The sequence below is a fragment of the Asterias amurensis genome, chromosome 11 (genome assembly GCF_032118995.1).
Source record: "Asterias amurensis chromosome 11, ASM3211899v1".
NCBI classification, from domain to species: Eukaryota; Metazoa; Echinodermata; class Asteroidea; order Forcipulatida; family Asteriidae; genus Asterias; species Asterias amurensis.
Window position 1 is genome coordinate 858,250 of NC_092658.1, and position 15,153 is coordinate 873,402.

Below are 15,153 nucleotides of genomic sequence, written 5' to 3' on the forward strand. Positions count from 1 at the left end.
TATTCTGAGGTCTTGAAATCAAATCGTGGAAAATTACTTCTTTCTTGAAAACTACGTTACTTCAGAGGGAGCCATTTCTAACAATATTTTATACTATCAACAGCTCCCCATTACTCGTTACCAAGTAAAGTTTTATGCTAATAATTATTTTGAGTAATAATGTCCACTGCCTTTAACCTTTGAAAGTTTTTTCGAAATAAGCACTTTCATTTAATTTCAAAAAAATCAATTTCAGAAAAGCTGTGGAAACTTATAAAGGTGTTGTACCATCATGATTAAAGCAGGTCTGCAGGCTGTTCCTAGAATTATGAACTCTCACCCATTTAGTTCAATTGATCTTAACAACAAAACCCCTTTAATCAAATTTCAAAAGCTTAAGAAGAAAACATAGATAAGGTGGGAAAAAATGTACAAAGCCCGGGAAAAGGTAATGCAATAAGTAATAGGAAAAACAACAGAACATGGGTAAGATTTACAGCAAGAAAAGGGGCAAGAATAAGGCAGAAAATAAATCTTTAAGCAATAATTCAGAGGGATTGTTTAGCGTATCAGCTATTGTAAAAACTCAACATTAAGAACCTTTTCAGATGACGTTACTCTCACATGCTGGAGTGTTACTAGAACCAAAGGAACACATGATATGCAACACTAAGCTGGATGGCCATACGTGTGCAAATTATTTATCTGCACAATACTCAACACCAAGAGTGTGACGCCAGTGAGAAGGCACTATGATGAGTTTCTAAATAATAATTAAATAATCTTTTAAATGCTGGCTTGTCATCCAGTGGTGTTCCTTACTTCCTTTCCTTACAAAACAATACAAAAATGCCATCTAACAAAAGGTCAAAACTATCTAGTTCCTAGAATTCATGGTGACAATCACTGTGAAGTGAATCATCAATTAATTAGCACCTGTCTATTTGGAATGCACCTGTGTCTGACAAGGGCACCAGACTACAAAACGATCGTAACAAAAACAGTAACTAAAGAGTAAGACCTTGTGTCTTGGTGCTGCCTACCGTAAAAACCAACCGAAAACTCTGCCTTTGCATAAATATTTCATGAGTTAGCAAGAATTAAATTCTAGTTTGAGCTTAAGTAAGCATGAATTCTCACCACCACATCATCATGTACCTCTTTAAAAGCTAAACATGTTGTTCAAACACAGTAAGCAGCACTCCGAAATGGTCACTCTGATCCAAATGAACGCTCCTCAACATTCCATTAAACATCCAAGGAAATCAAGTCAATGAAACTGTTTAATACAACAATGCGAGTTGGTTCAAATTATTCACTAAGATACCTACAGAAATAGCTTTGGAATCAAGTTTCTATTCACAAACTTATCAATACACAAACAACATAATTTGAAAAGGAATTTCAATATCGCTTTTTCTGAATCTGTTTTACAACTTACACTTTCCCTACTTCTTGAGTCGGTAAGGGATACAGGAAAGGAAGGAATCAGAAAAGATCACAATCGTTTAATTGCTTGGAGAGTTATGTCTTGGAAAAAAACTTCAAAATGCCTTAAACTATAAGACAACTATAGTTTTAGCTGACTTCTTAGCAAACCCGTAAAATTGCTAGTACACATTTTTTTCTGGAAACCAAGATGTTTAAACGCAGAATAAAACACAGAATAAAACACAATTCAAAGTTGCTTGTATTCTGTTATGGATGAAGGTTGTAGAGTAACTAATCAACAGAGGATTGCATATTGTTTTTTTTTTCTTTTTGGATGCTTCAATTTTTTTATGACATTAACTTGTTTTTGATATTTCTTGGTTTCTCAGACGCAATGACATTTGTCTTTGAAGCCTTGTTACATACAACTATAAAAACAATACATGAACTGGAAATATGCAGCTCTGACTCTCAACTTCTTGAAAGGAAAGTTTTAAACTTGCTTTGGGAACCAAGGTACATATCAAACTTTACGAATAGATCTTTGGTGAAAAGTAAAATGAGCAAACTTGTTTGCAACAGTTTAGTTTGATTGTGTCAATACAAAAAGAGCATTCTCATAAAAGTCAATAGTAACCTTTTACCAATAAATGGTACAGAATTTGGAATTACAAATCTGCATATTTGGTGACATATGAGCAAAAAGGTCATCACTCAGGTTGTTTTTAATGACATAACCTGATAAAGAGGTCATATCTCACATAGTATGAATATCTGATTGGTTTAGAGCAAGGTCATATCTGTATCATCCCTTTAAAGTTGTCACTTTCACATCTGACTTGAATCAATCTAAAAAGGGCTAAAGGACTGCGAAGCTATTAATTTGAAGGCAGCCTTAATCATTCATCATTTGTTTCACACCAAACAGAAACGAAGATGACACATCATTTTTCAGGGGTGAACACTGATGTATTACAGCTCATGGGAAATCCATTACGCATCAGTAAGAAAACACAAACAATGAGCTACTTTGAAGTGTATTTGTACCTCAAAAATATATGAAATAAAAAAAATTCTAAAGCCAGGGGTAGCAACCTCCAACGACACACTGGTTGTGAAAACAGCTTGTATCATGCTTCCCTTCTACGTAGCCTGCCAAATTATTTTCGTTCTACTTTATGCAATTTCTTTTAGTATAGGCCTATATATGTTGTCAGTCCATTTGTTGTCATCTTTGTTTAATTCTAGCCCAATGTGATTTACTTTTAATCAGTTGGATGGGCAACATTCAGGTTGACAAAAAAGAAATAGAAACAAATACAGTTCAATAGAGACATTTCCAAATCAACCGCAAACTTCCATACTTTTTTTTTATAAATATTTGTTCACCATGCAAAATTTCAAATTCTTATAAAAAGGCAGCAGCTATTGTTATGGCAACCAATTAGGGAACTTTTTTTTTAACAATTTGTTTTAATAGACTGCTGAAAAGACAGACACTTTACTTTGAAAAAATATGCACCAGCGATAACCAAGACCCGATTGCACAAATTGAAAAGAAGTTTAAACGCAAGCCTTAAACAAGCTTTGTGAATTTTGAAGCAATGTTAAACCAAACAACTCCCCATGAGGCTTTGTATTAACAGAAACAGCAGGGGTGAGAGTCATTGTGGACAAAACAAGTCTGAAACTATGATTCAAGTTAAAGGAGGTATGTTGAAATGATGGTATTTTTACCATTTGGTAACCCCTGGAGTTAACAGACTACACAGACTTTAGGAACAGTGTCTTCAGCACTAGAGAAACAGATCACCAAGCAGGATTTCTTTAAAATGTGGAATTCAAAAAATAAAAGCTGTTTTTCTACCCCAGGCTGACATAAAAAGTCTGACATTTCTCATTCCTGAAACAGGACACCAACCAACATGTCAAACAACAATTGTATTGATTTTTGGACAGGTGCCCTGGCTTTTGTTAGAACTTTTGTTGAATAAGTCTTTGGCAATGTAAGATTGATTGATGAGCTTATTCATCTTAGGAAAGTTTTCATAATTTCTGATATCGGGTCTTGGTTTGTCTTGTGGCTTCTTCATGCTGGAAGTTCTAATTTTTTGTTTGCATAACTTGTCTCTGCTTCTTTCTCATTTGGGCTTATCTTCACGGCACAGTAGAAAATGGCGCTTACATGGAGCCATAAGCGCATATAGAATTCAGTGCTTACAGGAAACCATAAGCCGAATCTAATTCAGCGATGACATGGAGCCATAAGCTCAATATTTTGTGGTAAACAGCGCCATGACTATTGGCCCAAATCTTCCAATTTTAATGTATTGCTGCTTTTACTACCAGACACTCTCATGCCAATATTGAATACATTTTACAATGTTGTTGTTCTATACACAATTCTTTTATATATATACACAGAATATCAGATTAATTTATGCACCATTTGTGAATAATGGGAGCATCTGTACAAGTCTATTTACAATGCTATGAAAATTGTAATCTAACAGAACAACAAAAGACAGGATGGATAATAATTATGTACAACAATGGTTCATTGTTACCTCACCTCAGTTTCATCCCACTGTTCAGCATGAAATGAAGCTCGTTAAGCAAAAATAAACATGGAACCAGCTACAATATATACATTTTGCATGTTATTATGGCTGGTACCCGAGTCTGCTGAGCAAAATACGTTATGCTTAGTAGCTCTCAAAGGTTGATTACATGAACAGACCAAGGGCAAGTTGAATTGGGGGGGGGGGGGATTCAGAGTCGATATTACAGTTTTTCAGATACAATGAAACTATCTTAGTATGCAACAACATAATTTTAAACTACTGTAATTTGCATATATGTTGATTTTTGATAATAAATCAAATAATTTCCAGCAGTGACAAGAAACCAGTCATTCAAAATAACTCTCAACATCTTCCCTTCCATTCTCTGATTACAATGTGAGAGATTTCAAGTCGTAGTTTCTAAATTGTCTTAAAGAAATAACTTTGCATAAATATTTCTCAAACAATTTTCCCTTCCTGCTACCAAGTCACATTTCTGTTTCTAAGACACATGACAGTCAACCCTCAACGTGACCTCAATGCATAGCCCCCAAAATACTGGCCAAAACTACTAAGAAGTCTTTTAATTGTTTGAGTGACCTCTTAGAGAATAGAGTTCATGGTAATAACGGCCAAAACAGTCATTGGTTTCAGACTGGAAATAAACCTTTTTACTTTAGTTTAAGCATCCAACTACTTGGTTTGCATTATGAACGCCATCTGCCTTCCCCTAATGTTGAAAAATAAATAAATACAAAACAATCTCTTCTTCCCAACTAAATTTGTTCTTCCAGTACACCCCTGGATAGTGTACACAAGGATCCATGATATATCACAGTTTAAATTACCCTTTCCTAACATTTCAGTTCACAGTTCAGGTCAACAACAGTCAACAACAGTCAACCGAAAGTAATAAAATGTTTCACTTCTGCCCCAAGGGGACCGACTTCCTGTGAAAATTTGCAGTGTTCAAGGTCCTTCAAACCTACGTCCCCAAGTCTGAAGTCTGATGTGACTCAAGAAAAGCTGTACTCCATGATTCAGGCTGAGTCTTGGAACAGGAACTCCTACTTCTTGTCTAGATTCTTCAAGGTCTTTAACAAATCTTACAAATTGCCTCAGAGTTTGTTGCTGCTGGTCGGAAGATATGAACAGCGCTTCCTTTTTTCAGCTTCTTCAAGGTCAGCAAATAATCTTGCAAACTTCCTTAGAGAATTTACAGCTAGGTGGTCGCTGGTGGGAAGATTAGGAAATGATGAACCCTGATGTATAATAACCCATCTGAATGTCATCACTTAATCCTTTCATGCACCGTTAATTTTAGTGATAAATTGATACGTACACATTATTGTGGTGTATTACTCATTATTTTTGCAAATAGCGACACCCCACAATCAAGTCACAAAAGCACTCTCAAGAGTCCTGTTTCGTACTCTTAAGACTTTGTGGCCGTGTGATCTTTTTTCCATTTAATAATAACTATTTTTTGTGAAGGGATTTAAGCCGATTGCTAGCAACCGGTCAGAGCTAGAAAGAGTGCACTCACAAACATTAGTAGAAACATGCCTTAAAATGTGAAAAAACAAAAACACAAACTTAGACAGGTCCAAATGTTCAAGAGTTGCTAAGAATAGTTAATGGCCTGACATTTCGATGCCAGCAGATCCCTCGAGAAAGACTCTGCTATAGGGCGAAACGTCAGGCCACTATAATTTTTTGGGGGGTTTATACCATAGGTCGTTTTGATCGGTAGGCAGTTTGCAACAACTAATCTTCATGATTGCTGATGCATGTCCTCATTTTAATCATAGTTTGGCAATATAGTTCTGATGAGTTCATCCAAATCAGTTGCAGCTTGTGGTTGTATTTTTGAGGATTAAGGGAAGCTTAAGTGTCAGGTGGTCAACAGGTGCACAAAGCAATATTCGCTGGACAACCCCGCCTTATACAGATCACAATTGTTTATGTTCCGGTTTGTAGGGTTTCATGAAAACGAATCTTAGAATCTGCAATGCAGAACTCTTCAATCTTTGACAATTGGTGGATGTAAAAACTAAGAGTGGACTAAGGTCTACAACTTATCAAACACAACAGATTATGTGGCTGCAATCAACACCAGGCCTCATACTTCACACAGAGGCAACGAGGGTGATTGCCTCCATGCCCCCTGTTCATTGCCTTGGTGCCCATGAAATGCTCAAGTTTAAATTTACAATTCAGGATGCCCTAAACAGAAAGGCCTTGACACGCCTGCAACAGTCTTTTCAGGGTGTATATCCTTATCCGGACATTGAAGAGTGTATCAAAGCTTGGGAACTTGGATCGACGAGTCTCCCACTTAGATGTACAAAGCTCAAAACCACTTTCCATGGGTCATAAAAACAGGTGGTGAAAACGTTAACATAGGGTTGTACAAGTCTCCATCCAGTGAAACTAGTTTCAGACAAGTCTCTTCTTAAGACAAGGAAATTGTTGTCCATATATATCATGATATAATACAGCTCTTTCTAGATGAGAATGGCGGGTCTGTGGCATTTAAAATAGTTCTGCGTTTCTTTAAGCGAACGTCCAGTGGGGGAAGCATGTAGCGGTACATGTGATTGGCGTCGGCAAATGACTTGAGACGTGATCGCATCTGAGGTGGTAGAGGCAGTTTGTCTATTGTATACGTTGATGTGCAGTTGACGATAACACGGCAACAGTAATCTTGAAGGCTCAACACTGAAAATAGAGAGACATGTAGAATTTATAAGAAACAAGTAAACCAAGTTTAATAAGCTTAAAGATTCACTGTTTTCCCAAAAAATAGTGTCTTTATGAAAGTGGGGGAAAGTGTTTAAGCCGACCTTAAAACAGTTTAAATGTCGCTGTGTTTGATACCTTTCAAGTATAATTATTAAAATATATGACCTGTACAGTTGTGTACATAAAATTTTCAGTTCATTCCTGAATTTTGATGGTACACTCATTCAATTAAAAAAGCATTGAATTTGAAATTTAACACTATTTTATTAGAGTAATGATAGAGACTCAGTTTACCCCACCCCTCTTTCTTTACCTAGGACTCTATCGATTGGGAATTGAGTACATGACAAAACTGAATTCAACCTTGAAGCACCTCTCTATAACTGGGTTGCAACTGAAATTTCAGTTGCTGGTAAAAAATCCCACAAAAACCCAACAAACAAACAAACAAACAAACAAACAAACAAACAAACAAATAAACACCCCAACAACAAAAATCTGTTGACTACAAACACCTTATAGCATATGGTGTTTAAGTCAGAATTAATTATTTCCTGTCATAAAAATGCAACTATTATTAAGATGTACTTCATCCATGTCTGTAAACATTGTATAAATAAACTGCTCCTTTAAAGTTTTAAACCCATGTTGATGTATTCAAAACATTCAACTGCTCCTTTAAATCTGTGGAGTGAGCAATGACAATGAAGTCACCGACTCGTTTTCCTCTCTGATACTTAGTTTGACACTTACTAGGAATACGAAATGCATTCTGGTGGTAGGATACCAACTTAGAAAGAATACCAAGGCTCTATTACAAAAGGACACCATCAATAAACATAAAGATACATAAAAGTGGATTTGACATGTTTAACAATTTTCAAGTACATGTACATGCACGCCTAACTTTAAAAAAAACTCTGATCCATACCAAACTTCTGTAACGCTTACAGTAAGTAATACTCTGTAACACTCATATCAATTGTTTAGAACGTAGGATTAGAACTGCTAACACATAGATTCAAACTGCCTTTAGCCACCGGGCTAACTCAGTGGTCTATTGGCAAGACATCTGCTCTAGCAATGCAAAGGTTGTGAGTTTGAATCCCACCTGAGTGACTTGCCTTTCTTTTTTTACTGAACTGAGTAAACAGTGCTTAAAAAACACATCTGTGTAAGAGTATAAAACAAATTAAATCCTCTTTGAGGTTTACAACACATTGCTCCTAAAAAAGAACAGAACCCTGGTTGAAATATTGCTGTTTTTTTTAACACCTTCTCAGAGTCACCACTTATGACTAGAAGTTGAAACATGTTAACTAGTTTCAGCATGTCAAGAGGAATAATGTTTCAGAAGGATTTCTGATGGTAGACACCTTCAGAGTGAAAGGTTTGTTATAAATCTCCTAAGTACCAAAGTACCAAAGTCTCTGAATAAATCTGTTGGATTATACAAGTGAAGAGCAAATGGAGAGCAAAGGTGACATTTGAGATGTTTGCCATTGATCTTAGCTGGTGTACTACAGTTCAACCTACAGATCAAGAAAGCTGTAGATGACCCATAGTGAGAAAGTACACAGTTAGTGTGTGACTTCAAAAACGGAGGAGATACATATTAGGGTATTTTTAAAACGGTTTATAACATTTTCCTTCAAAAGTGATCGAGTCTGCGTTAAAGAGACATGTTGCCTTGGATCGGGCGAGTTGGTCTATGAAAAGCAGTTTTTAACTGTTTGTTAAATGCATGGTTAGAAAGATGTTTTAAAAGTAGAATACAATGATCCACACAAATATGCCTCGAAATTGCGTGGTTTTCCTTTTTCTTTGCGAAATAACACGATTGACAACTTTATGGAGTCACAAATTTGCCCCCACAAACTGGAGTGCCAAGTTAGTTCAAAGGGAATAAGGGAAACCCTTCAAATTTCGAGGCATATTTGTGTGGATCATTATTCTATTTTTAAAACATCTTTCTAACCATACATTTTATAACAAAACGAGTTTTAACTGCTTTTCATGGACCAACTCGCTCGATCCAAGGCAGTGTGTCTCTTTAAGATTTTAAGTGAATTTAAGTGAAAAAAATATTTTAAGACTTGTGTCACTGTCGTGGAACTTGGGTGAATGTACGATTTCACCAACAAAACTCAATATCACTAATCAGTGAACTTGTGTGAGTTTCAAACAGGTTGGAAGGCTGTTGAAGTCCTGCATACCTAGCCTACTCATTGTGGTTATGTTGCTTACGTCCCAGCCAAAGTCCCAGTCTACTCCAGGCTAATCTCTACAGTCTTTGTCATTTAGCCTTCATTTAGGGTCAAAATGTCAGGCCATTAACCATTTTTTGCATTAACACAATAGGTCCTTATGGTTGGTACACGTAAGCAATTTGAAACAGCTAATTCAATTTTTTAAATTTTTTTTTTTAGCAAATGCAAATATCACATTTCAACTGCAAAGTAATTAAATGTTGTTTCTTCATTTGCTTAATTAAGTCTGATTCAATGCAATGACCCACAAAATAGTGTGATCAAACACTGACCAAGTTCATACAAAAAAGAAATGAGACCAGTCATGCATTTGAGCAATCTGTACGTGCCTCAAGGCCAGAACAAACCATCCCAATCCGACAGAATTAGGACAGCAACCAGAATGGATCCTTCACCCCCTCTCTTCTATTCAAACCTGATGCTCAAATTAAGGTGGCAGTCCGTTTACAAGAGATCCGTTTACATTGCTGGCCAAATTGCCATTGTTGCTTGATAGACAAGACGCATTTAGGTTATTGTGATGGAGACGTTTGGGTAAATCATGGTTGAACCGTAGCAAGTCCAATCATCTGGCTCTAGGGGGAATATTACTCTGCATAATATTGACATGCTCCAACTTTGCACTTAAAATAGGGCTCAATTTTGTACAGCTGCTAAATCGCTGGTTTTATGCTTACTGCGTAAGTTTCCATTTCAATGCGCTGCTAACTATTAGCATACAAAAAGGCATGCTTACATTTTGGTGCTTCCCTGTAGGAAAATAAATGAAGTAACTGTGCAAACTCATGAAGAATGCCAAAGCTGGCTCGCTGTCTAATTGTTAACCTGTGAAATACGCTTTAATTCATGAAGAATTCGCCTGCTGGCTCGCTGCCTAATTGTCTTGCTCACCTTTGAAATGTGCTTTAGAAAGTTGTCCTGCTATAGTTACATGTACATGTAGCACAAAAACTACATTGTTAAAGGATTTTCTGTTAAACATAATATTCAACTACAAATCTACATGGCATTTAAATACATGTACCTGTTCATTTTCCTCCCAACAAAATTCCTTTCAATGAAAAAAGAGGAATTTACCTGCACTTATTTTGAGCCCCCCCCCCCAATATATTCCACTAAATGGCTCAAGATGATGTATTACATGGTCAGGTTGGGATAGTGGTTGATTTCATTTCCTTCCCCGGTTTGAATCACACCGGGGGCACTATGTGGATTGGGTTTTAAGTCCCTTCCCAGTCTGTGTGGGTTTTCCTTGGAAACAAATCTCTGTGGTTTTCCTCCTACATCTGAAACTGAAACTTCCTTCCTTGTCTTCTCCCAATGGGGTTCTTGACAAGTACAGTAATCAAGGGGCTTCTAGCTACCGGGCAATCTCGGTGCTCTAGTTGGTAAGACACTACCAATGGCAAAGGTGATGGGTTTGAATCCCAGCCGAGCATTATGCCTGTGATTTTTTTATGGAGCTCGGGATAGTACTTTGTATTATAGTACTTATATACACATCTGTGTGTGAGTATCATGTGTAAAACCAAAATTAATATGTTAGGGGCCTATCCCTGATGCAAATTTCCATCTATTATACAATGATTAAATTCACTATTCTGAGAGTCCTTGGCTTAAAACAAGATAATTTAAACAAAATGCAAATGAAATGAAATGCATCACCTGACCACAATCCTTTTTTTTTTTTTGGAGGGTAGCATTGAAAGTGCAGACACAATGCATAGCTGATACTATTGCTACATGGTATTACATCCAGAGATGGAGTAAAGCCCGGTTCATACTTCATGTGAATGCGAAGCGAATTTGACGTGAATTTGACGTCACAACTATCCTTTCGCAGCAATATTCGCAAGTGAGATGAATGGAGCTGAACTTCTGCGAATATTTTTTGCGATTTTTGTGACGTCAACATTTGCTTCGCATTGGCAGGAAGTATGAACCGTGCATAAGCCTTTACAAGTCCCCCAAAATAAGATTGGTACACCTGACCTACAGTCAGTGATAAGCAACTGTCATTTAGGCTAACAACCCTCGGTCCTTCTGAGTCCTTTATTTCTGGCAAAGAGTATACATGAATAAGGATTTCGGAGGGTAAAGATTAACCAGGATCTGGAATTGTATTGAAAAAGTATCACAGCATCTAAGATGCTAACCTTCATCATATAGAGCATGTTCACATGAATAGGCCTACAGCTAATTTCAACAACTAACTTCTCTGCTAAATTTCCACAGCGAAGAATCATGAAGAAACAGACTAAGAAATACATGTACCTTGCGTTCACACAGAGTTGAGTGAACTTAAAATGAAAGTTAAGTGTCCACATTCACGACTTGAGTATGGACAACTTTCTCAGACACCTCCCTGGTTCCCCCTCCTCTTACCTTTATTTGTCCTCCACAGTCTCTCCATCCCATTGCGATTGAGAACCACCCTGGATAGCTCCGTCAGTGACTCCGTCACATTGTAATCACACAACGAACTGACTTCAAAATACTCCATGTCGTTCTTGATGGCGTAGATCTGCGCCTCCTCAGAGCTGACTTGCCTCTTGTAGGCAAGATGTAGTCGATTGCCGATAAGAATCTTAGGTACACCCGGTGCATGCTTAAATAATGAGAAAAGAGCAAGAGTTGGACTTATCAACTTCCTTAAAAATGACCATCACACTCATTTTTTAGACCACATCCGAGAGTAAGTTTTACAACTAATAATGATGTTCATTGTTTATAGACATAGAAAATCCACAAGTTAAACTCTTTCAGTTTTGTTGAGGTTTTTCAAAATTCTGTACAAATAAAATGTCTTTGTCACCAACCAAAATGTACTCTTCTAATTTGTGTTGCCATGGTACAGTACATCGCAAAGCCAATAGTATTTTGTTAGTGAAACATCATATGTAATGCCCTCACATGATGACACATATATTATGCATTAAAGACTCTGGACACTATTGGTAATTGTCAAAGACCAGTGTTCTCACTTGGTGTATCTCAACATATGCATGAAATAACAAAACTGTGAAAATTTGAGCCCAATTGGTCATCGAAGTTGCGAGATAATAATGAAAGAAAAATCACCCTTGACACACAAAGTTGTGTGCATTTAGATGGTTGATTTCGAGACCTCAAATTCTAAATCTGAGGTCTCGAAATCCAATTTGTGGAAAATTACTTTTTCTGGAAAACTATGTCAATTCAGAGGGAGCCGTTTCTCACAATGTTTTATACCATCAGCCCCTCCCCATACTCGTCACCAAGTAATGTTTATGCTAATAATTATTTTGAGTAATAACCAATAGTGTCCACTGCTTTTAAGTATGATTGATGATCCTTTTCAATACATAAACAACATTGTACATACATGCATGACCTTGGCACTGTACTGTACAGGTACAGATCACTCTAAACTAAATTTCAAGTAATTAAATATACTAAACTGTTATCTTGTACATGTAACATATTTTGTTTAAGTTGAAGTTACAGAATTTAATCCTCATTTGACACTTTTATTATTTGTGGTTAATGACTATGCTTGAAGGTGAGGGACATTTTTTTTTTTTTCATTTTTTTTTTCATGGATATGATATTGCTGTTTAATACCAGCATTTATTCATTGACCGACTTTACTTATTTCATCTTATTTGTATATTATTCTTTTGATAGCAATCTGTGAAGGTCAATATTGTTTGAAGATTCAATAACAAACCCTAATCTTCTCTGACTCTACTTTGTTCATTACACATTAGGAAAAAAAACCTGCGTAGTATCCAGACTACCAGACTACCAAAATGAACATAAATAAATTTGTAGTTCAAAAGGCACCAATGTTTTATTGGATCGATAGTGCTCAAGGAAGTGAATATTAAATAACAAATAGTGCATTTTCTTCCACTTTCTCTAGAAATGTACATGTATTTAATTTTTTTGCAGAGTCCTATCTTGATGCTTGATGAAGTATCAAGCATTCTTTAATAAGGGAATCAATGTGTGGTGAAGAGGTTTTCAACTAGTGGTTTAAGCCCAACGAGGCCTGGTTCTTGATAATTTTACCGAGACAAAGTCAAGGTAAATTATCAAGAACCAGGCCTCGGCGGGTTTAAACCACTAGTTGAAAACCAATTCTTAAATACCTTTTCGGTCAAAAAACATCAGCACTTTTTGGTCAAAAAGTAAAATAAATGCAAATATTACAAATTTTCAATGATTTCTATTAACACAACACCCCTCCAGCTATGAAATGGTAAGGCACTCGGCCCGATCGGGTAAACAACTCCTCATAAGGGAATAATGTGCGCGTATCGCATGATGTGGCACAACTGTCCCAGCTGTTGCTCTCGACCAATAGGAATGAAGAAACTGTCTGAGGTATTTATGAATGAATTTTTAATGAATCATTAACTGTGTGGACTTTCTGTAAAATGATTTGCTTATAAAAATATGGAAACAGGGGTTGAGTTGAGTTCCCTGGGATCAATGTGAAGCCGTGTCTGAACTAGTGGCTAACTGGCTATGACTAGTGGCTATGGCTACAGCTACAGCTGGAATGTTGCGTTATCTTGCATTGAAGTTAACAACACACTGAACAAAAGTTGTAACTGTACATTGTAGCTGTAGCCGCCATTTGGGATCTTATCAAATCAAGGTTGGATAGCCATATTAGTATGAGCTCTTTTCGATATGACCAATCAAAAAGAGCTCATACAATCACTCAGAGTAGCAGGTATTCATGAGTTCTGAAAAAACTACTTGGTGTAGATTCCCCCTACATAACACACTCTTTGGAAAAGAGCATTATAGGAGAAACATCAATTTCCCTTAATGCGGGTCAGCTGGCAGAATGCTAAATAAAACACCCCAGGATCTGTCAAAATTCTGTTCCTGCAGGCTATGTTCAATGTTGGAAAATATCCTTATTATTTCTGTATGGGTACGTGAACACACTGATGTGAAATGACAACCTAACTGGTCCAGCTGGTCAGTCAATGAAAAAGTTCAGGGCAAACCCTAGTAAAACATCATCACACTCTCCCAAACACAAATGTTGTCTCTACGATGAAGCTTCCTCCCAAATTGTTCGTTGCTTCTGCCTCTCACTCATCGACAACATCACCTTCTAGATCTGATCTGTTAACACCAGATTATCAAAACCTTGTGGGGAGCATCTTTGATTAATGAGGCAATAGTGCAGACCTTTTAGACCATGCTATCAACTTGCCAAGGGGGGATTGCCCACTCTGGTTAAGTCTTGACGTGTCAGTTTCAATATATATTAATAGAAGATTATAAGAACTCTCGCCCAGCCTTGGAATGATTTATATAAAGTGTTTTTTTTCCAGATTGATGGGAAGAAATGCAGGATCAGGTATGGGGGTCTTAAGGGATTAAACACCTAGATGAAAAAATGTCTGAAATTCATGTGAAAGCTTTATAATTAGAAGAGCTGTCTCAATGAAAAAAAATCACTGAAAATGATTTACATGTATATTAACATGGGGATCGGGTCAAATTTTATGGTTCTGCTTACCGTAAGCACAGACTTGGCGCTTAGAGAAAGCAGGGAATTCCACACAATACATCAAGCTTATTTCACAGGTTAACAGGGAATTTTTGCTTGTGCATATGTGCATACTCTATGTTACTATGCACTCTTTACTTAGTGCAGAAAAGAGGCCCATCTCAAATGTACCTATGTGTGTAGTTTTAATAAGGGTATTGACAAGTTCTAAAACTGCCGTTTAAAACCGGCAGGGTCGTGGCCGTGTTCGGCTCAGGCCTTTATTGCACAGCCATGACCGTGCAAGGTTTTCAAACGGTATTTTAAGAACAAGTCACTACTATTTTATTCCCAATCATAAATGCCACTCTGGTTAAAAGGCGTAAAAGTGTAAGAAACTCTGTACAACTGATTCATTTTCCGACGACCTTTCCTTGAGCTCTGTAAATGTACGTCCGTGTGTTGCATTTTTATGACTGAAGACAGTTTTTGGATATGCATTCATGCGCATAGTAGTAGTTGCATCCTCGTATTCATGGGCCAAAATGGCATGGCGAGTTCGATCAGCTATGGGAACGTGGTTGTGGGCTAAACATATCTTTTCCACCAACATCGGGCCCCAAATGTATCTGAAAACAACCAGTTATGAACAGCTCACAGCTGGTCA

The 15,153-nt window shown here is 37.0% G+C and overlaps 1 protein-coding gene across 1 annotated transcript in view; it reads right to left on the minus strand.

The window, feature by feature from the left end:
- Window positions 1-1,723: 1,723 nt before the first annotated feature.
- The window catches only part of LOC139943888 (ras-related protein Rab-40C-like), a 40,408-nt gene continuing 26,978 nt past the window's right edge, over window positions 1,724-15,153 (minus strand). Inside the window, exons 5-6 of the mRNA XM_071940768.1 lie at window positions 11,375-11,597; window positions 1,724-6,695 (exon numbers count right to left, since the gene is read on the minus strand). Of these exons, the coding sequence (XP_071796869.1) occupies window positions 6,460-6,695; window positions 11,375-11,597 (459 nt within the window). The 3' untranslated portion in view covers window positions 1,724-6,459. The remainder of the gene's footprint in view (window positions 6,696-11,374; window positions 11,598-15,153) is intronic.